The sequence below is a fragment of the Pristiophorus japonicus genome, chromosome 2 (assembly GCF_044704955.1).
Source record: "Pristiophorus japonicus isolate sPriJap1 chromosome 2, sPriJap1.hap1, whole genome shotgun sequence".
NCBI classification, from domain to species: Eukaryota; Metazoa; Chordata; class Chondrichthyes; family Pristiophoridae; genus Pristiophorus; species Pristiophorus japonicus.
Genome location: NC_091978.1, coordinates 34450545 through 34473889, shown reverse-complemented (window position 1 = coordinate 34473889; position 23345 = coordinate 34450545). Strand labels below are relative to the sequence as shown.

General features: G+C 41.3%; 1 protein-coding gene across 5 annotated transcripts in view; it reads right to left on the bottom strand.

Moving 5' to 3' along the window:
- Window positions 1-23345, bottom strand: part of ptpra (protein tyrosine phosphatase receptor type A) — a 290068-nt gene that overhangs the window by 20737 nt on the left and 245986 nt on the right. For all 5 annotated transcript variants that reach the window (XM_070866834.1, XM_070866832.1, XM_070866836.1 and 2 more), the window contains 4 exons: window positions 17119-17254; window positions 16179-16328; window positions 13891-13984; window positions 5895-5971 (listed from right to left, as the gene is read on the bottom strand). In XM_070866834.1, the coding sequence (XP_070722935.1) occupies window positions 5895-5971; window positions 13891-13984; window positions 16179-16328; window positions 17119-17254 (457 nt within the window). The remainder of the gene's footprint in view (window positions 1-5894; window positions 5972-13890; window positions 13985-16178; window positions 16329-17118; window positions 17255-23345) is intronic.

Below are 23345 nucleotides of genomic sequence, written 5' to 3'. Positions count from 1 at the left end.
GGTAGCGTTACTGGTTAAAGAGGAGATCAACGCAATAGTAAGGAAGGACATTAGCGTGGATAATGTGGAATCTATATTGGTAGAGCTGCGAAGCACCAAAGGGCAGAAAATGTTAGTGGGAGTTGTGTACAGACCACCGAACAGTAGTAGGGAGGTTGGGGATGGCGTCAAAAAGGAAATTAAGGACGTGTGCAACAAGGTGTACAACAGTTATCATGGGTAACTTTAATCTACATATTGAGTGGGCTAACCAAATTGGTAGCAATACTGTGGAGGAGGATTTTCTGGATTGTATAAGGAATGGTTTTCTAGACCAATATGTCGAGGAACCAACTAGAGAGCAGGCCATCCTAGATTGGGTCTTGTGTAACAAGAGAGGATTAATTAGCAATCTGGTCGTGCGCGGCCCCTTGGGGAAGAGTGACCATAATATGGTAGAATTCTTCATTAAGATGAAGAGTTAATTCAGAGACTAGGGTGCTGAACTTAAAGAAAGGAAACTTCAACGGTATGAAACGTGAATTGGCAAGGATAGACTGGAGAATGATACTTAAAGGGTTGATGGTGGATAGGCAATGGCAGACATTTAAATATCATATGGATGAACTACAACAATTGTACATCCCTGTCTGGCGTAAGAATAAAAAAGGGAAGGTGGCTCAACCATGCCTATCAAGGGAAATTAGGGAAAGTGTTAAATCCAAGGAAGAGGCATATAAATTGGCCAGAAAAAGCAGCAAACCTGAGGACTGGGAGAAATTTAGAATTCAGCAGAGACGGACAAAGGGTTTAATTAGGAGGGGGAAAATAGAGTATGAGAATAAGCTTGCAGGGAACATAAAAACTGACTGCAAAAGCTTCCATAGATATGTGAAGAGAAAAAGATTAATGAAGACTAATGTAGGTAGGTCCCTTGCAGTCAGAATCAGGTGAATTCATAATGGGGAACAAGGAAATGGCAGACCAATTGAACAAATACTTTGATTCTATCTTCACTCAGGAAGACACGAATAACCTCCTGAAAATACTAGGGGACCGAGGGTCTAGCGAGAAGGGGGAAACAGAAGGAAATCCTAATTAGTCAGGAAATGGTGTTAGGGAAATTGAAGGGACTGAAGGCCGTTAAGTCCCCAGGGCCTGATAGTCTGCATCCCAGAGTACTTAAGGAAGTGGCCCTAGAAATAGTAGATGCAACATTCCATGGACTCTGGTTCAGTTCCTATGGAATGGAGGGTAGCTAATGTAACCCCACTTTTTAAAAAAGGAGGGAGAGAGAAAACAGGGAATTATAGACCGGTTAGCCTGACATCGGTGGTGGGGAAAATGCTGGAATCAATTATTAAAGATGTAATAGCAGCGCATTTGGAAAGCAGTGACAGGATCGGTCCAAGTCAGCATGGATTTATGAAAGGGAAATCATGCTTGACAAATCTAGAGTTTTTTGAGGATGTAACTAGTAGAGTGGATAAGGGAGAACCAGTGGATGTGGTGTATTTGGACTTTCAAAAGGCTTTTGACAAGGTCCCACACAAGAGATTAGTGTGCAAAATTAAGGCACATGGTATTGGGGGTAATGTATTGACGTTGAGAGAGAACTGGTTGGCAGACAGGAAGCAAAGAGTGGGAATAAACGGGTCTTTTTCAGAATGGCAGGCAGTGACTTGTGGGGAGCCGCAGGGTTCAGTGCTGGGACCCCAGCTATTTACAATATACATTAATGATTTAGACGAAGGAATTGAGTGTAATATCTCCAAGTTTGCAGATGATACTAAGCTGGGTGGCAGTGCGAGCTGCGAGGAGGATGCTAAGAGTCTGCAGGGGGACTTGGACAAGTTAGGTGAATGGGAAAATGCATGGCAGACGCAGTATAATGTGGATAAATGTGAGGTTATTCACTTTGGTGGCAAAAACAGGAAGACAGATAATTATCTGAATGGTGACAGATTAGTAAAAGGGGAGGTGCAACGAGACCTGGGTGTCATGGTACATCAGTCACTGAAGGTAGGCATGCAAGTACAGCAGGCAGTAAAGAAAGCAAATGGCATGCTGGCCTTCATAGCGAGGGGATTTCAGTACAGGAACAAGGCGGTCTTACTGCAGTTGTACAGGGCCTTGGTGAGACCATACCTTGAGTATTGTGTGCAATTTTGGTCGTCTAATCTGAGGAACGAAGTGCTTGCTATTGAGGGAGTGCAGCGAAGGTTCACCAGACTGATTCCCAGGATGGCAGGACTGACATATGAGGAAAGACTGGATTGGCTAGGCTTATTGCTCACTGGAATTTAGAAGAATCTCTTGGAAACTTGTAACATTCTGACAGGTCTGGACAGGTTAGATGCAGGAAGAATGTTCCCGATGTTGGGGAAGTCACAGTCTAAAGATAAGGGGTAAGCCATATGGGACCGAGATGAGGAGAAACATTTTCACCCAGAGAGTTGTGAACCTGTGGAATTCTCTGCCACAGAAAATTGTTGAGTCCAGTTCGTTGGACATATTCAAAAGGGTGTTAGATGTGGCCCTTACGGCTAAAGGGATCGGGGGGTATGGAGAAAAGGCAGGGGTAGGGTACTGAGGCTGCATGATCAACCATGATCATATTGAATGGCAGTGCAGGCTCGAAGGGCTGAATAGTCTGCTCCTGCACCTATTTTCTATGTTTCTATGTAACATATAGGGATCAGCCTCGTGGCTCTTCTCTGGACTGTTGCGCCTCCAGGGGACGGAAAGTTTCCCTCTACCTTAGTGGTCAAAACTGGACAGAGTACTTAAGGTGTTGTCTGAGTTTCAGCATGACATTCTTCAATTTATACACTACTGATTTAGCATTATTATGTAGCATTCTATTTGTTTTATTGATTGCTACTCGTGACAGGACGTGTTAAATACGGAGTCCAACATTCCTAGATCTTTTCTAAATTCTCCCTTTTCTAATTTGACACGAGTCACAGAGTATATCACCCCTTTTTCCCGGTGTGTACTTACACTTAAACATGTTGAATTTCATTTGCCACTGCTCTTTTTAATTTATAGATTTTATCTGGCTTTTTTGTGGGCCTTTTTGTAAGTTCCCTGATCAGAACTTCATCATCAACCTCAGTTGAGTGTATTCTGCAAATTAGACACATGGGAGATGCTATTTAATGCAGAGAAGTGTGAAGTAATGCATTTTGGTAGGAAAAATGAGAGGCAATATAAATTAAATGGTACAATTTTTAAGGGGGTGCAGAGAGACCTGGGGGTGTACGTACACAATATTTTGACGGTGGCAGGACAAGTTGAGAAGGCTGTTCAAAAAAAAGTATACAGAATCTTTGGTTTTATAAACAGAGGCAGAGAGTACAAAAGCAAAGTAGTTACGTTAAACCTTTATAAATGGGCTTGGGCCCCAGCTGGAGCATCGTGTCCAATTCTGGGCACCACATTTTCGGAAGAATGTAAAGGTCTTGGAGAGGTGCAGAAGAGATTGAATAGAATGGTACCAGGGATGCAGGACTTCAGTATATGGAGAGACTAGAGAACCTGGGTTTGTTCTCCTAGAGTTGTATTCCCTAGAATTTAGAAGGTCTATGGGTATTCTGATCAAGGTTTTCAAGATATTAAGCGGAATAGATAGGTAAATAGAAATAAACAATTCTGCTAGTTAGGGATTCTACGACTAGGGGCACAGTCTACAAATTAGAGCCAAACCTTTCAGAAGTGAAATTAGGAAACACTTCTACACACAAAGGGTGGTAGAAGTTTGGAACTCTCTTCCGCAAAAGGCAATTGGTGCTAGGTCAATTGTTAATTTTAAATCTGAGATTGACAGCTTTTTGTTAACCAACAGTATTGTTTAGGTTGCAGACCAGCCATGATCTCATTGAATGGCGGAACAGGCTCAAAGAGCTGAATGGCCTACTCCTGTTCCTATGCTCCGAAGAACTGAGAAGTTTAAGTGGACAATTGATAGAGGTGTTCAAGATCATAAATGACTTTGATAGAGTAAATAAGGAGAAACTATTTCCAGTGGCAAAAGGGACAGTAACCAAAAGACACAAATTTAAGTTATTAGACAAAAGAACCAGAGGGGAGATGAGGAGAATTGCTTTACTCAGCGAGTTATGATGATCTGGAATGCACTGCCTGATAGGGCGGTGGAAGCAACTTTGAAAAGGAAATTGGATAAATATTTGAAGGGGAAAATTTTTTAGGACGATGGGGAAAGAAGAATGGGACTAATTGGATAGTTCTTTCAAAGAGCCGGCACTGGTACGATGGGGCATAATTCTATGCACTCATCAATGTAAATGATAAAAGTGCAGGCTTCAACACCAAATCCTGCAGCACCGTATCCAGCAATTCATCCCATCCCACCACTTCTATAATTGGGACCAAATGCTGCCTTTCCTTCATCTAATGCAATAGGTAGGGTTTAGCACTTTATTAAGCTTATGTATAGTCTTTCATGAGAAACTCTATTAAACAATAAACTGATGCGAATCAAACATCTGAAATGTTCCATAACAATAATCAAGGAGAGCAGCACTGTTCAGACTCAAAAGAGAATTAAACTCAAAGAGGTAAGACTACTCAACATGGTAAGTTTAGATTAGAGGTCATAGCAATTGGAATCATTTGGGAAATTTCCATATGATATAGCTTTTCTACTTCAGAGAAACAAAGTAAACGATTTAATAGATTTAGATAGCTGTATCTTTAAGAGCCTCTATCGCTAAATGGCCAATACCCGATAAAATTGACCAGATTTGTCCCCATTTTAAATGAGAACTGGCCAGTAATCAAATACAATTAAATGTCACTTGATAATTGGGCAGTCTCTCCTTGCAACAGTAAGGTATATGATTCTGACTCAACATCAGCATGTAACGTTTCTTTCTGCATCGACACTGTCATAGCTGCTCAACTTTAGTTAAGTTTGCTTGTGAAACTTCATGAGGTCAACCTAGAAATCAAGTTGCCCACATTATCAGACCAGAAAGTCTACAAAGTTTTGCAGATTATTGGATGGAATAAAAATATGTTCTAGAAAGAGTATTTTAATCCCTTGTGAACTGATTAAATCTTTATTCAATTCTAAGACTTGGGACCATCAGTAACATGTTGTCTTACTGCTGTTATGTATTACTTTACTTAGAAACAAATTTATTCGTTTCAACTTGAACATAATAGTCTGATAGTATGGTATTTACTACCTTTCAGAGTAGGCAAGAGCATAGTGAGCATCCCACACAATCGTCAAGTGTATTATACCACTATAAGGGACAATGATTAATCCTGGGCATAGTATCCCAGTCACAGCCACCATAAGAGTGCAGGTTTTGGGTCACAGAAGACTTAGTCAGCTTAGGAAACTGCCTTTCTGCCATAAGTATATGTTAAAAATGTTGCAAGAAAGCCCAAACTATAACGCAGGCACATAAAGCAGTATCCTACTTCATACTTACTTCGTCCTGCTGTCACACTAAAGTGTAGAATTGTTTGTTTTCAAAGAAGCCACCCTGTTCTTTATTGATTAATAGGATTTTTAAAACAATTTTTCTGTGCAATAAACATTATAAAATTTCATTAGACCCATGTCATTTTTAGGACGTCCCTTTCCTGTCTTGAGCTCTGGACAAAGTCACAGAGTGGTGTAGTTTCCAGTCATTGTTCATTTTTAATTATTGTGACTTAAAAATTCTATTGCTTGTGTAGCATTTTAATGATTACTTCTGATTTCAACACCCCTGCCTGCCAAACGATTATAAATAAATCTAGATGTGCCAAAACAATAACAGAAACACAATTACACATTTATAAATAACAGTTAAAAACCTATTGATCATAATTAATTGAAAACTTGATTTTACCATACTTCAGGATGCACAATAAATAGCTAATTTCTAAAGACTTACATCGATGAACGATGCATTCACATAATCTGTGTTCTCTTCACCTCTCTTTACAGGAATGATGACTCGGTTAAACTCATCTGAAATGACACAGTAACAAAAAGTACAATGTTACTCAACATGCGTTGAACTCACGGCAATTCAACCAATATGGGTGGAGGAGCAGGGAGGTCTTGCTGCAGTTGTACAGGGCCTTGGTGAGGCCACACCTTGAATATTGTGTACAGTTTTGTTCTCCTAATCTGAGGAAGGACATTCTTGCTATTGAAGGAGTCCAGCGAAGGTTCACGAGACTTATTCCCGGGATGGCAGGACTGTCATATGAAGAAAGATTGGATCAACAAGGCTTATATTCACTGGAATTTAGAAGAATGAGAGGGGATCTCATAGAAATATATAAAATTCTGACGGGATTGGACAGGTTAGATGCAGGAAGAATGTTCCCAATGTTAGGGGAAGTCCAGAACCAGGGATCACAGTCTAAGGATAAGGGGTAAGCCATTTAGGACCGAGATGAGGAGAAACTTCTTCACTCAGAATTGTGAACCTGTGGCATTCTCTACCAGAGGCCAGTTCGTTAGATATATTCAAAAGGGAGTTAGATGTGGCCCTTATGGCTAAAGGGATCAAGGGGTATGGAGAGAAAGCAAGAATGGGGTACTGAAATTGCATGATCAGCAATAATCATATTGAATGGTGGTGCAGGCTCGAAGGGCTGTATAGACGACTGCACCTATTTTCTATGTTTCTATGTCCGAAATCTGGAAAACTCGGGACCAAGGCCGTTCCGGATATTTCCAGATTTTGGAATGTCTTTGCCTGGGCCGAAGTAGGTGTGGACGGGCAGCCAAGATAAGGGGGCGAGGTCGGCCCACTGAGGTAAGGGGGAGAAGGGGTGGGGCCGGGGCGAAGTCGGGCCACAGAGGGCGAAATCGGACCGCCGAGGCGGGGGTGGGGTGAGGTCGGGCCGGTGAGACTGGGCCTGGGGGGGGGGGGGGGCGGGGAGGCGGAGGGAGTCCAGATTTCGGAACATTTTCCAGTTTCCGGACGACCCCGCCACGTGTCTGGATTCTGGAACGTTACGAATTTTAGAACTCCGATTTCAGACGCTCAACCTGTACTTCCTTTGCAAATTTTCTTCTCCCTCAATTTATTCAACTATTCTTGACCCTTATTGGTCGGGAAATTGTGTTGGGGAAATTGATGGGATTGAAGGCCGATAAATCCCCAGGGCCTGATGGACTGCATCCCAGAGTACTTAAATGAGGTGTCCTTGGATATAGCGGATGCATTGACAATCATTTTCCAACATTCCATAGACTCTGGATCAGTTCCTATGGAGTGGAGGGTAGCCAATGTAACCCCACTGTTTAAAAAAAGGAGGGAGAGAGAAAACAGGGAATTATAGACCGGTCAGCCTGACATTGGTAGTGGGTAAAATGATGGAATCAATTATTAAGGATGTCATAGCAGCGCATTTGGAAAGAGGTGACATGATAGGTCCAAGTCAGCATGGATTTGTGAAAGGGAAATCATGCTTGACAAATCTTCTGGAATTTTTTGAGGATGTTTCCAGTAGAGTGGACAAGGGAGAACCAGTTGATGTGGTGTATTTGGACTTTCAGAAGGCTTTCGACAAGGTCCCACACAAGAGATTAATGTGCAAAGTTAAAGCACATGGGATTGGGGGTAGTGTGCTGACGTGGATTGAGAACTGGTTGGCAGACAGGAAGCAAAGAGTAGGAGTAAATGGGTACTTTTCAGAATGGCAGGCAGTGACTAGTGGGGTACCACAAGGTTCTGTGCTGGGGCCCCAGCTGTTTACATTGTACATTAATGATTTAGACGAAGGGATTAAATGTAGTATCTCCACATTTGCGGATGACACTAAGTGGGTGGCAGTGTGAGCTGTGAGGAGGATGCTATGAGGCTGCAGAGTGACTTGGATAGGTTAGGTGAGTGGGCAAATGCATGGCAGATGAAGTATAATGTGGATAAATGTGAGGTTATCCACTTTGGTGGTAAAAACAGAGAGACAGACTATTATCTGAATGGTGACAGATTAGGAAAAATGGAGGCGCAACGAGACCTGGGTGTCATGGTACATCAGTCATTGAAGGTTGGCATGCAGGTACAGCAGGCGGTGAAGGAATCAAATGGCATGTTGGCCTTCATAGCAAGGGGATTTGAGTACAGGGGCAGGGAGGTGTTACTACAGTTGTACAGGGACTTGGTGAGGCCACACCTGGAGTATTGTGTACAGTTTTGGTCTCCTAACTTGAGGAAGGACATTCTTGCTATTGAGGGAGTGCAGCGAAGGTTCACCAGACTGATTCCCGGGATGGCGGGACTGATATATCAAGAAAGACTGGATCAACTGGGCTTGTATTCACTGGAGTTCAGATGAATGAGAGGGGATCTCATAGAAACGTTTAAAATTCTGATGGGTTTAGACAGGTTAGATGCAGGAAGAATGTTCCCAATGTTGGGGAAGTCCAGAACCAGGGATCACAGTCTAAGGATAAGGGGTAAGCCATTTAGGACCGAGATGAGGAGAAACTTCTTCACCCAGAGAGTGGTGAACCTGTGGAATTCTCTACCACAGAAAGTTGTTGAGGCCAATTCACTAAATATATTCAAAAAGGAGTTAGATGTAGTCCTTACTACTAGGGGGATCAAGGGGTATGGTGAGAAAGCAGGAATGGGGTACTGAAGTTGCATGTTCAGCCATGAACTCATTGAATGGCGGTGCAGGATCAAAGGATCAAATGGCCTACTACTGCACCTATTTTCTATGTTTCTACGGGCCCAAGTTTCCACATGATTTGCGCCTGATTTTTAGGAGCAACTGGTGGAGAATGGACTATCTTAGAAATCGCAATTCTCCACATTTTTTTTTCTGCAGTTCTAGTCAGGTAGAACAGTTCCACTTTGGAACAGAATTTTTTCTTCAAAAGGGGGCGTGTCCAGCCACTGACGCCTGATTTGAAAGTTTCCAGTGTGAAAACGTACACCAAACTAACTTAGAATGGAGCAAGTGAAGATTTTTGTAGAACTGAAAAAACCTTGTCTACACATTAAAAAATCAGGCGCAGGTTACAAATTAGGCATCCAGAACGAGGTGGGCGGGGAGGGGAGGAGGGGAGGAGGGAAACGGCTGCCTCAACTTTCTGAGGCTTCCTGCAGCCTTCTCACTGCTGCAAGAAGCCTCAGTGCTGATGGCAATGTGCTTTTATTAAAAAATGTTTAAAAATTAAACAGCTACAAAGAACTACAAAAATGGCCGAGTGCCAATGTTTCCTTCACACTGCGCGTGTGCGAACGCTCCAACGCACAGCGTTGCCGGCAGGAAAAAAAACTAATTTAAATGGTACCCGCCCCCCTCCCACTTACAAAATCGGCGCGAGTGTAGGCTCCGCCCCCCTGGGCGCCACGCCAAGCAGACAAGGAGCTGCAGGGCGCTCCAGAATCGCGCGTTTTTTTTCCGGCGCCGTTTTCGGCGCTGGCCGCCCGTTTTTTATCGTGTGGAAACTTGTGCCCTATGTTTCTATCATGATTATCTATGATTCTAAAATCATCTCCAAAGTCTGAGAGCATGATTCAGACACTAGATTTGCTTATTCAGATGCATCAACATTGCCAACTGACCTCATGTTTATTGAACTCAACTATAGCAACATTTATAATGAAGATTACAATATCCTATTGCTGACATTACTATCTGCTTAATAGTGAATGGAAACCATAATCTATATAGTCCCAAAAGCAATAAAACAGGTAAATGTAAACAGTAGCTCCAATCACTGAGCATTGCTACATTATCTCTCACTAATTCAAAAAATAATTACAGGTGGCTGTTGCACTGTTCTACGTTAATAAGTCATTGTTAGGTAAGTAAGAGTGGTGTACATTGGCATCTCTTCCTATTTTTTTTTCCTCTCTCTCGCAAAGAAAGAGCCTTAACCCCACTTAGCAACTCTCTGATGGCCCAACTAAGATTGGAAACTCAGTGTGGCAGGGAGAACTGCCATCCTACCATTCTGTAGTCCAACAGTTGGGGCACTGCACTGAACCAGAAATGTGCTTTCTTTTTAGAGCGCAAGAAAATAAAAAGAATATAACCAAATAGTAAAGCCCAAGCAAAGCACAAAGCATCACCATTGAATAGAGACCATAACTGGAGGAAAAGTGTAATGCAAAATAAACATGGAGTACAACACAAGAGAAAAGCAATGTAACTTAGGAAGAACAATTAGAAAGATTCACAAGCATAAAAAAAAATAACTCAAGGACATGTGGGCATGACTGCATCACAGATATGTTGTTGAGGTTGCATTTAAACCAAGCTTATTCAGGAGGATGTAAAAAAAATTCATGTCACTGCTTGAAGACAGCTGAAGTACATATTGTGCAGTCACTTTTTATGTAGGCAAATGCAGCAGCTAAGTTGCACACAGCACGGTCACACAATCAGCAAATGAGACAAATGACCAGTTAATCCATTTTGGGGCAACAGTTGAGGGATAAATGTTGGCCAGGACGCTGGAAGGACGTCTCTGGTTGTCTTCAAATAGTGGGTTGAGATTTATTACATCCACCTGAATAATCCAATGCGCCTTAGTTTAAGACCTCATCTAACGATGCAGCACAGCCTCAGTTTATGCATGCAAGCCTGCAGTAGTATTTGAACCCACAATCTTCTCACTCAAAAGCCAAATTGATACTTAAAAAGGTGAACAACTCCCCACTCCCTCAAACATGGTCAGTGTTGTTACATTTAGTACTTAAAAATATATATATATTATTAATATATGCAGATCACCCTCCATGGAATGAATTGTTCAGAGTCCAATAAAGCAAAATAGCAACATAATTACGCAAAATTAAATTGGTGTATTTTTAAGCAAATATTAAATAATGTTTATTGAACTCAACTATATTAACATTTATAATGAAGATTACAATATCCTATTGCTGATATTACTATCTGCTTAATAGTGAACAGTAATATATATAAAAAAATGACAATTTCCAATTTCTCCACTAGAGGATACTATACGACCATTAATAAATCAATGTTCTTGACAGCTGATAATTTTTCTCACAATATGTCTGCACACATCATTTGCCCTTTTGTGTACATAATTCTTACAGAATGCAAGAGTTAGAAAACATTTACATTCAGTGAGATGCAAACTTATCGATCACATGCTGAGCATACAATGACTCCATGAGCCACAGTTAAGTCACTGGATGCATAGAATGGGAAAGGAAATGAATGCTGGCAGTTGGTGAAATAAAGTGGTTATTTATTAACTAGTGCAATTTCCAAGAGCTATATACCAAGCTATTTCACAACAGTGAAGCCATAAATCCTAATTGAAAAATAAATCCTAATTGGCGAACTTCCACCATATTAGTTGTGGAACATAAATGATGAGTTGGGGAATAAACTGCTATAAAGGAAATTAACAATGGGAGCATGTTAGATGCCCGTCACATCAAACCACAAGCCAACAGATAGAGAACCTTGATTTCTTCCAACCATCCAAACCTGGAGAGGGCACTCAAGTTTTCTGGGGACAATTGTAAGTTCAAGTTTTGCCATTAATGTCAAAATATAACTTTTATTGCCTGAATGTTAGTGCTGGGGAATGGAATAAACCAGGCAGTAAGAATTCTAACAGCAATAGAACGGAGTCGTCTTTGGCTTCAAATGCCAGAGTTTCAACATTTGTATTCGAAGATGTGCACAATTAGAATGCACTTGGAACAATGCTACTGAGACACATAAGCCTTTTGTTCCAATTGGAGCAACAGAAAGGGAAGGAAACTCAATGTAGTCAGAAAACCTTGGGCTGTGGATTGTAGCGCATGTTAAAATTGTTTGTGGGTGTGCTCTTTGGTGTGCATTTGTTACAGCTTATAATCAACTCCAAGGTACTCATCACCAGGTCAATAATTTTGGTAAATTGTGCACAAAATGACATGCACAAATAAGAGTGTATATACACATACATTCATTCATGATACAGGTAAACTTTTCCATGATCCTTTACATTAGTAATAAAGTGATGTGCAACAGACAACTGCAATTTAGGTTTCAATATAATAGGACTGACATATGAGGAGAGACTGGATCGACTGGGTCTGTATTCACTGGAATTTAGAAAGATGAGAGGGGATCTCATAGAAACATAAAATTCTGACTGGGCTGAACAGGTTAGATGCAGGAAGAATGTTCCCGACGTTGGGGAAGTCCAGAACCAGGGAACACAGTCGAAGGATAAAGGGTAAGCTATTTAGGACTGAGATGAGAAGAAACTTCTTCACTCAGAGTTGTTAACCTGTGGAATTCTCTACCGCAGAGAGTTGTTGATGCCAGTTCATTGGATATATTCAAGAGAGTTAGATATGGCCCTTACGGCTAAAGGGATCAAGGGGTATGGAGAGAAAGCAGGAAAGGGGTACTGAGGTGATTGATCAGCCATGATCTTATTGAATGGCGGTGCAGGCTCGAATAGGTACTCCTGCACCTATTTTCTATGCACGATTCCATCAAATTCCAGTTGCTGATTTTTCACACGCAAATTTCAGGCCTACTCCTGCACCTATTTTCTATGGCATTCAAAAGCCTGGATATTTGCAAAGGGTAAAATTCTGCTTCGAGTTGGTCAGCATCTTCTACTGCAGGGCGTTCCACTGGTTTTGCAACCTGCACAGACACGTTTCAATCTGTTTATTCTACTGAATATAACTGCCGTTAAGTTAGTTCAAGACGTACTAAGCCAGTGTCTTTCCCAGCTTGTTGAAACTCTACAATGAAATTTTGTATTCCTTTCCCTTCAATACAAATTACTTCACCTCACCAGCACCGTCTGGTTCAGGCTAAGTCGCATCAGCGATCAAAGCGTTATTCAGCATTGCAGTGTTTAAGCATGCACTAGCTGTGTTGTTCAAGTCATCAGGAATAATTAAGCTGGTTTTTTCAGTGACTTTTATGTAATCTGTTGATCTTAAAGTATTTTATGAAATTTGTGTGTGAAAAATCAGCAACTGGAATTTGATGGAATCGTGCATAGAAACATAGAAAATAGGTGCAGGAGTACCTATTCGAGCCTGCACCGCCATTCAATAAGATCATGGCTGATCATTCCCTTCTAATTTTTCCGTTAATTTTTTTTGGGGGTGCGCAGCCCCTTACTGTTTGAGATTAGAACGCCGGTAAGCCAGCTGCACGAGACCTGCAGATCGCTGCGTGACCGCTTTAAGAAAACATTGCCTCCTACTATCTACCCTATCAAATCCTTTAATCACTTTAAACAACTCAATTACGTCACCCCTTAATCTTTTATATTCAAAGGAATACAAGCCGAACCTGTGCAACCCGTCCTCATATCTAGAGATATCATGCTGGTGAGTCTGCGCTGCACCCCCTCCAAGGCCAATATATCCTTCAAGGTGCGGCACCCAGAACTGAATGCAGTGCTCCAGCTGGAGTCTAACCAGAGTTCCCACCCCTTTGTATTCCAGCCCTCTGAAGATAAAGGCCAATAATTCATCAGCCTTTCACATTTTTTTTGTACCTGTCCACTAGCTTTTAGTGATTTCTGCACTTGGACCCCTGTACGTCTCAATTATTTTGCTACTCTGTTAGCTCGGAGTAGGCTAGGTATACATTTTTGCGGTGGGAAATTGAAGGCTGCAGAGTTTTACATGGTATCCTTAATTGGCCTTTAGCAAACATTTATCATGACTTATATTGCTTTTTCTTGCAACACTGTTGTGAAGCGCCTTAGGACATTTTACTACGTTAAAGGTGCTATATAAATAAAAGTTATTCGTTATTATTGTTCCTTATACTGGTTCATATAAGAGCGGTACTAGAAGTGGATGAATGATTTATTAACAAAAAACTCCTCCATACTAACACTTCAGTTTTGCACGTAATAATTGGAAGAATTTCAGTACAATGTGTTTTTTAAAAAAGAGATCTTACATGGGATGATCTGAAGAACTCTGTTTTTCTTCATGTTGGCTGGCAAATTGCCTGTCCTCATCTTATCGTTCTGAATTTTGATTGAGGTCAGTTTCTAGGGAAAGATAATAACCAAATTCAATCTGCACCTAATAATATCCATTACAAGTCTTATAATTCATATTAAAAAACATGTAAAATACACTTCCATGAGCTACTTTTCGATAAGGACTAGTGGATTTTCTATGGTGTTACTCACATTCAGTCAGATGACAACAGTGTTATATACCATGTAACCCCCAATGCATTATTCGGCTGTTGAACTGAAGCTGTGTCCCCTTAAGAGTCGTAGAAGTTTATGGCACAGGAGGCCATTCGGCCCATTGTGTCTGTGCCGGCCGATAAAGAGCTATTCAGCCGAATCCCATTTTCCAGCTCTTGGTCCGCAGCTTGTAGGTTACGGCACTTCAAATGCATATCCAAGTACTTTTTAAATGTGATGAGGGCTGTTGCCTCTACCACCCTTTCAGGCAGTGAGTTCCAGACCCCCACCACCCTCTGGGTGAAAACATTTCTCCTCAACTCCCATCTAATCTCAAGGTTACAAAAAGTCTAACTCCTATTAACTAAATACTGGATGATGTCAGAGTTTAATTGCTCTTCAGGCTGTAGATTAGCACCCAGGCTTTCGATCTTTTTTTGAAAGAAAGTGTGATTTGTAAAGTCAGTCATGGGTTATAAATGGTGTCAATTACAGTTTATTCAATTGCTATAGATTCCAAACGACTACTTTGGTTTGTTTAAATTTATTACAAATGTCACAGAAAAATTCAGTATGACAGATGGGAAATGCATTAAGACAATATTTTCCTTATATTACAGTAAATATTAGTGAATCTCCTGTAGCACTGCACATAGTAAATTGTATCAAAGTTTTATAGTGACAAGATCATTGTAACATGTAATGCATTATTCTTCTGCTAAGGTGGAGCTCTATTTTAACTGCCTTGTCCTCTTACGGCGAGAAAGTAAAGTCGCAGGTCACTCAGGTTAATTATTGTTTAGTCAGGTAGCTTTCGCAGATTAGAATGCAGTCAACATTTTCAATTTGTAGCTCAGAAGCAGCCAGTATTTTAAAACTGTTTTGCGTTCTGCATTAGTGATAAGGTGCCATGTCTTGAGTACAATACATTGTTTTTGATATATTACTAACAGATTCCCATGGCATTGCTTACAAATAAGTCAGATTGCAAGTTGTTTTATGAGGACAAATGTATTCTACCAAGTAATGCAGAAGTACTATTCAGCTTATAAGCTGCAGCTGTGCCTCTTTAAGACTGCAAATTTAATTGCAAAGGACAAAGAGCCTCAATCATGTATAAGTCAATGGTAAAATCCTGCGGATGCAGGAAATCTGAAATATAAACAAGAAATGCTGGAAATATTCAGGTCAGGCACTATCTGTGGAGAGGGAAACAGTTAACATACTTGTCAGAAGTTTCTGACCAAAAGCTCGGCGTCACGCTTGACATGAACATGACCAAGCTTCCAGTCACCTGTCATTTTAATTCTCCCGACCACTCCCACCCTGACCTCTCTGTCCTCTGCCTCCTGCACTGTTCCAATGTCACTCGAGGAACAGCACCTCATCTTTCCATTAGGTATTTCACAGCCTTCCGGACTCAACTTGAGTTCAACAATTTCAGAAATACTAGAAAGGTGGCAACCCTGATTCAAAGCAAGCCACTGTACTTGGGTCTTTTTTTTTAAAAACAGAAAAAAAGTTGTGTCACAATGCATTTAGATATGGTGATGACAATTAATATGCCAGAATAGTTGATATTCTCTGTAGTCATTAAGATTGTCATTAAAACAGCTTTCTATCTGACCCATTTGAATCATCACACTCAGGAAATCATGCTACAACATAGTAGTTTCCAAAAACATTCAAATTATAAATAATTTCTTTCTATTGGAAAAATATAATTAGTTAATGCAGACTTCCAGTCTGACTAGACTTCAGGGCGTGAACCAAATAAATAATTTCAACCCTTAATTTATCATTTATCATTGCTCCAAGTGTTAATCAAAGACCCATGACCCTAGAAAGTATTTGTAAACCCTTGAAAGCTGGAATCATTTGATCACTGGTCAATCCACCATGTGTATTTTGTTGCCGTCAAGCACAATATCAGTGTCAGGAAGTAAGATTAATTTTCTTTTAAAGCATTAGCAGAATGGATGATTTTTAAATATTTCTCCCAAAACTAGTCCCGTTTACTAAATTGACAAGTGACTCAATTTCTTACCTTGAACTCTTCCTCCAGACCACTGCAGCCTGATCCAGATACTCTGTTGTAAAGTTTCTGCAAGTGGCTTTCAAGTGAAGTCACTTCCAGCTCTGTGTCCCCATATAAATAATGCTCCAACAGTGCTTGATATATAAACACGTACTGCATCTACAATGTAATAACAAGTTTACATCCACCAGCCCAATATTGGAAAACTAAGGTTATACATTTTGGCACTCTGCAAAATCTCTGAGCTTCTTGCCTCAAGTCCATCAATCTTTCTAGCTACCATCTCAAGCTGAGTCAGGAAGCATAGAATATTGGCACCCGAATCAACTTCTTCCCCAAATTTACTGTAATACCAAGACCATTTTTTTTCACCTCTAAAATACTCTCCACGCCCTTCTGTCCCTTTCTGCTGCTGAAATAATCATCCACGTCTTCTTTACCTCAAGACTTAAACTCCCCGAAGCCTTAAAAACTGACCTCCCTGCATCAACCTTCCATAAGCTTCAACTCATCCAGAACATTGCAGTCCATGTTTTTACCTACACTAAATCCCACAATCCTTTCATATCCGACCTCTCCAAGCTCCCCGAGCATGTTGACTTCAAAATTTCTTATCAGTCTTCAAATCTGCCTCACATTACCCGATTTTAGTGATCTCATGCTTTATGCCCCTCTCGCACATCTCCTTCAATATCAAATGTCTGTTAATCCCAGGCTTCCTCCGTCTTGCCACCATTCTCCTCATTTTGAAAACCCTGTTTTTTTTTAATGCATCTTCTGTTCCCTTCTCTAGCCTCTCTATTGCCCTCCTCTTCCCATTTTCAGTATCCACTATATCCTTTTCTTCCTTATTGTAAAGTGCTTGTATATCTTCCAGCACGTGAGGCGTTCTATATAATCCAAGTTATTGTAGTAACATTTCTTAGCTATAAGATATTTTCAGACTTACATCTGTCTGAACCATTTGACATCGCTGAGCTCGGATCCGTGACACAAATCCAAAAACATCCACTTTCCTCTCTGCATGCATCATGTCCAGCATGGCATCAATAACGATGAAAGTGCCTGTACGACCAACACCAGCACTGAAAATTACAAAACATTTTTATCTTGGACAATTATGCAAGGGAGTGATTTAAAAAAAAAAGTATTCTTGGATGTGATCGGCGCTGGCATTTATTGCCCATTACTAGTTGTCCTGCTGAGTTGCTTGCTCTGTTAAGAGTCAGCCACTTTGGTGTAGAACTGGAGTCATACATAAGCCAGACTGGATAAGAATGGTAGGTTTTATTTTACTTGGCAGCAGCTGAAAAATCCTGAATGGGGCTGGCAACTGCTCTGCTCATTGCTGTCCAATTTCTGTGAAGAGATCTAAATCAGGAGTTAGGTCCCTCTTTTACATAATTAAGGAACCTAACGAGTCGTCAGGGCGCTGATCTCATTTTGTAAAACAGGTGCAACGAGGTCCAATTTCTACCCTCATGTCTTCGGATGATGTCACCAAGGGGCAGCATGTACATGAGAAAAAGGAGGGGCCCCAAGCATAGACCTTTGGGGGATTCAAGAGATTACCGAGTGGGAGCTTCTTGCTCTAGCTACGATTGGAAAGGTAAGATTAAAACCAAGTGGAGTAGGATGGCATGGTCAACCATATCATATCAGAGATCAAGGAGCAATAATGCATGATGGTCAGAGTCACAGAGGATGTCATTTGTAACTTTGATAAAAGCCATTCAGGTATTGCGGCAGTGGCACATACTGGACTGAAGAAACGAGATAGTTGCCAGAAAGATGAGGCATGGATTTGGGAGATGACAACACATTCAAGGTCTTGAATGTTTCAGACCAAACCTTCTGGATTTCATTAAACATTTACATCAAGTACACAATATCTTGAAGCTCCACAAGATGGCAGCTATAGCCTGGGCAACGTTCTACTAAACATTTCTAAACAAAACTCTCCTGACAAGAAAGTGCTGGTTCAAATTCCCAAATTAAATGCGTCAGTATATTATTGCTTGGAAGTATTCCATTGAAAATATACCATTTGTGTAAAACATGTAACATCCACAGCAAATTATACCAATTAAGCTAACCATGTTGCAATATAATAGAAGAAAAAAAGATCCTGAAATCTAAATAACATTTTCAGAAATATAAGTCTAAAAGCATGTCTAGAAGATTATTTCTATTCAGTATGTATATATGTTATTTTCCCACATCAGCGTAAAGCCAAACATGAGAAGTCAGTACTGATATACAATGGGGAACTTTCCATTCTATTACCAGCCAAAAATGAGCAGGTCTCAGGGTAGAGAAGTGAGAAAAATGTGCGGGAAGATTTCCTGCCAAATTCCCATCATAAAATTGGCCATCAAGATTTTTCTCCACCCACTCTTCTTACAAATAACAGTGTCCCACTGCACCTCATGAAAATGATGGCGAGGGAGCAGGGCTTTAGACTCGAGCAGATTTTCTGGTGTTTCCATCACTTGCACTGCTGATGGAACCGAAAGCCAGAAATGAAGAGTAACTGTGGTGGCGAGGGGCAGGTGGAATGATCTTTAAGGACTCCAAGGTAGGCATCTTGGCCAATTCTTCACTGAACCCCTTAAACTGTCAGTATAAGTGGCTGGGCTCATTCAGAGTCAATGACAATTTTTAATCTGACACACATTTGGAGCTTTGGCACTTTGTTCCGTCATTCAATCATTTCATGGTTGATTTGTACCTCAACTCCATTTACCTGCCTTATCCATATCCCTTGCTAACATTACCTACCAAAAATCTATAGGTCCTGGCTATGCCTGCCTTTTTCAGAGATATGTGGAACATTCTTTGTTCCAGTCCTACTCAGGTTCTCTCCCTCACCTCTTTTTCTAGTACATTGATGACTGTCGGGGCTACTTCCTGCTCTCGCCCTGAACTGGAAAATGTCATTAACTTTGCTTCACATTCAAGTGTGGTCTAACCAGGGATTTGTACAGCTGCAGCTTAACTTCTACCCCTTTGTATTCTAGTCCTCTAGATATAAAGGCGAGCATTCCATTAGCCTTTTTAATTATTCTCTGCATCTGTTTAATGATCTATGTACCTGGACCCCCCCCCCACCCCGCCCAAGTCTATTTGAACCTCTACTGTTTTTAGCTTTTCCCCATTTAGAAATTACCCTGTTCTATCGCTTTAGGTTCAAAGTGGGTGGCCTCACATTTGCCTACATTGAAATCTATTTGCCATACTTTTGCTCATTCATTTAATCTGTCGATATCCCTTTGCAATTTTATGCTTTCATCTACACTGCCATCTATCTTTGTGCCATCGGCAAGTTTGGATATATGACTTTCTATGCCATCGTCTAAGTTGTTTATAAATACTGTGATAGTTGAGGCCCCAACACAGATTCCTGTGGGACATCACTAGTCACATCCTGCCAATTTGAGTACCTACCCATTATCCCTGTTTCCTGCTGCTCAGCCAATTTCCTAACCAGCTCAATAATTTGCTCTCAATTCTGTGGGCTACGACTTTGGTTAACAATCTTATATGGGACTTTATGAATTACCTGCTGGATGTCCATATAAAAACATCCATAGACATTTTCTTGTCCACTATTTTAGTCACCTCCTCAAAAAATTCAAACAGGTTTGTCAGGCATGACCTAACTTTCACAATCCATGCTAACACTCTCTGATCAACTGAACATTTTTCGAGGTGTTGAGTCACCCTATCCTTAATTATAGACTAGCAATTTCCCAACAACAGATTTCTGAGGTGCAGTGCCCAAAACCAAATGCAGTACTCCAGTTCACATGTATTCAAGTGCTGAGCTACTGTACCCCTGAGTATAGGTGATAGATTCCAGTAACTTTACCACAACTGAAATTAAGCTGACTGGTCTGTCATTGTTTTGGTTTCTCCCTCCCTCCCTTAAATAATGGAGTCACATTTACAATTTTCCAAAGATACAATTCTCAAACGAGAGAGCTTGGAAAAATTATGACTAATGCATCTAAAATTTCCTCCCCTATTTCTTTTAATACCTTGTGATGGAACCCATCAGGTCCTGGAGATATGTCTATCTAAATCCCATTATTTTCTCCATTACCATTTTTTTTTACAAACTTATATTAGATGCAGCAAGTTCCTCCAGTTGACTTTTTTAAAAAAAAAAGGTTCCCTCGTACTGCTGGTATTCCTCTACTGTGAAAACATTGTAAAGTATTCATTTAACAAGTCTGCCATTTCATTATTGTCCATTATACTCCACAGTTGGAGTACTGTGTGCAGTTCTGGTTGCCTATCACAGGAAGGACGTGATTGCATTAGAGAGGGTGCAGAGGAGATTTACTAGGATGCTGCCTGGAATGGAGAATTTTAGTTACGAGGCCAGATTGGATAGGCTGGGTTTGTTCTCTTTGGAACAGAGGAGGTTGAGAGGAGACCTCATTGAACTGTACAAAATATTGAGGGGCCTGGACATAGTGGATAATAAGGATCTATTTCCATTGGTGGAGGGATCTATTACGAGGGGGCATCATTTTAAGGTGGTAGGTGGAAGGTTTGGAGGGGATTTGAGGGGAGGCTTCTTTACACAGAAGGTTGTGGGGATCTGGAACTCACTGCCTGGAAGAGTGGTGGATGCCGAAACCCTCACCACTTTTAAGAGATGGTTGGATGGACACTTAAAGTGCTGTAACCTGCAGGGTTACGGACCTAGAGCTGGAAACTGGGGTTGGACTGGATAACCTCTTGTTGGCCGGCGCAGATATAATGCTAAGTACTGCAGGGAATCGAAAATGGGCAGGGTGATCTCCTCGACGAGTTTTGATCGCCTGGATGGGTTGGAGAGGAATTTTCCCAGATTTTTTTCTCCCTAAATTGGCCTGGGTTTTTTTCTGGTTTTTGCCTCTCCCAGGAGATCACATGGCTCCGGTTAGGGTAGAATGTTTCAGTGTAAGGGGTGTCGCAGTTGCGAGGTGGACTGGTTGGACTCGGTGCTCTTTGCCTTTCCACCATCGTTCATAGGTTTATATGTAACCTTCAGGGCTGCTGCACGAGGGACGTGTGGCTCTTTGTCGGCCGGCACGGACACGATGGGCCGAAATGGTCTCCTTTTGTGCTGTAAATTTCTATGTTTCTATTATAGTTTCACCTGCAGTTGTCTTTAATAGGCCCACATTCTCCCTTACCACTTTCTTTCTCTTAATAGATTTATAAAACCGTTTGCTGTTAACTTTGATAGTCCTTGCAAGTTTTTTTTTCATATTCCCATTTGGCACCTCTAATTGCTTTCTTTGTATCCCTCTGTTGCTTTTTGTAACTCTCCCAGTTTACTGGATTTCCACTTTTTCTTGCATTTAGAAACATAGAAAATAGGTGCAGGAGTATGCCATTCGGCCCTTCGAGCCTGCACCCCCATTCAATGAGTTCATGGCTGAACATGCAACTTCAGTACCCCTTTTTCTGCTTTCTTGCCATACCCTTTGATCCCACTAGTAGTAAGGACTACATCAAACTCTTTTTTGAATATATTTAGTGAATTGGCCTCAACAACTTTCTGTGGTAGAGAATTCCACAGGTTCACCACTCTCTGGGTGAAGAAGTTTCTCCTCATCTCGGCCCTAAATGTCTTACCCGTTATCCTTAGACTGTGACCCCTGGTTCTGGACTTCCCAAACATTGGAAACATTCTTCCTGCATCTAACCTGTCTAAACCCATCAGAATTTTAAATGTTTCTATGAGATCCCCTCTCATTTTTATGAACTCCAGTGAATACAATCCCAGTTGATCCAGTCTTTCTTGATATGTCAGTCCCGCCATCCCGGGAATCAATCTGGTGAACCTTCGCTGCACTCCCTCAATAGCAAGAATGTCCTTCCTCAAGTTAGGAGACCAAAACTGTACACAATATTCCAGGTGTGGCCTCACCAAGACCCTGTACAACTGTAGTAACACCTCCCTGTCCCTGTACTCAAATCCCCTCGCTATGAAGGCCAACATGCCATTTGCTTTCTTAATCGCCTGCTGTACCTGCATGCCAACCTTCAATGACTGATGTACCATGACACCCAGGTATCGTTGCACCTCCCCTTTTCCTAATCTGTCACCATTCAGATAATAGTCTGTCTCTCTGTTTTTACCACCAAAGTGGATAACCTCACATTTATCCACATTATACTTGATCTGCCATGCATTTGCCCACTGACCTAACCATTCCAAGTCACTCTGCAGCCTCATAGCATCCTCCTCGCAGCTCACACTGCCACTCACCTTAGTGTCATCCGCAAATTTGGAGATACTACATTTAATCCCCTCGCATAATCATTAATGTGCAATGTAAACAGCTGGGGCCCCAGCACAGAACCTTGCGGTACCCCACTAGTCACTGCCTGCCATTCTGAAAAGTACCCATTTACTCCTACTCTTTGCTTCCTGTCTGACAACCAGTTCTCAATCCATGTCAGCACACTACCCCCAATCCCATGTGCTTTAACTTTGCACATTAATCTCTTGTGTGGGATCTTGTCGAAAGCCTTCTGAAAGTCCAAATACACCACATCAACTGGTTCTCCCTTGTCCACTCTACTGGAAACATCCTCAAAAAATTCCAGAAGATTTGTCAAGCATGATTTCCTTTTCACAAATCCATGCTGACTTGGACCTATCATGTCACCTCTTTCCAAATGCGCTGCTATGACATCCTTAATAATTGATTCCATCATTTTACCCACTACCGATGTCAGGCTGACCGGTCTATAATTCCCTGTTTTCTCTCTCCCTCCTTTTTTTAAAATGTGAGGTTACATTGGCTACCCTCCACTCGATAGGAACTGATCCAGAGTCTATGGAATGTTGGAAAATGACTGTCAATGCATCCGCTATTTCCAAGGCCACCTCCTTAAGTACTCTGGGATGCAGTCCATCAGGCCCTGGGGATTTATCGGTCTTCAATCCCATCAATTTCCCCAACACAATTTCCTGACTAATAAGGATTTCCCTCAGTTCCCCCTTCTTACTAGACTCTCTGACCCCTTTTATATCCGGAAGGTTGTTTGTGTCCTCCTTAATGAATACCGAACCAAAGTACTTGTTCAATTGGTCCGCCATTTCTTTGTTCCCCGTTATGACTTCCCCTGATTCTGACTGCAGGGGACCTACGTTTTTTCTTTACTAAC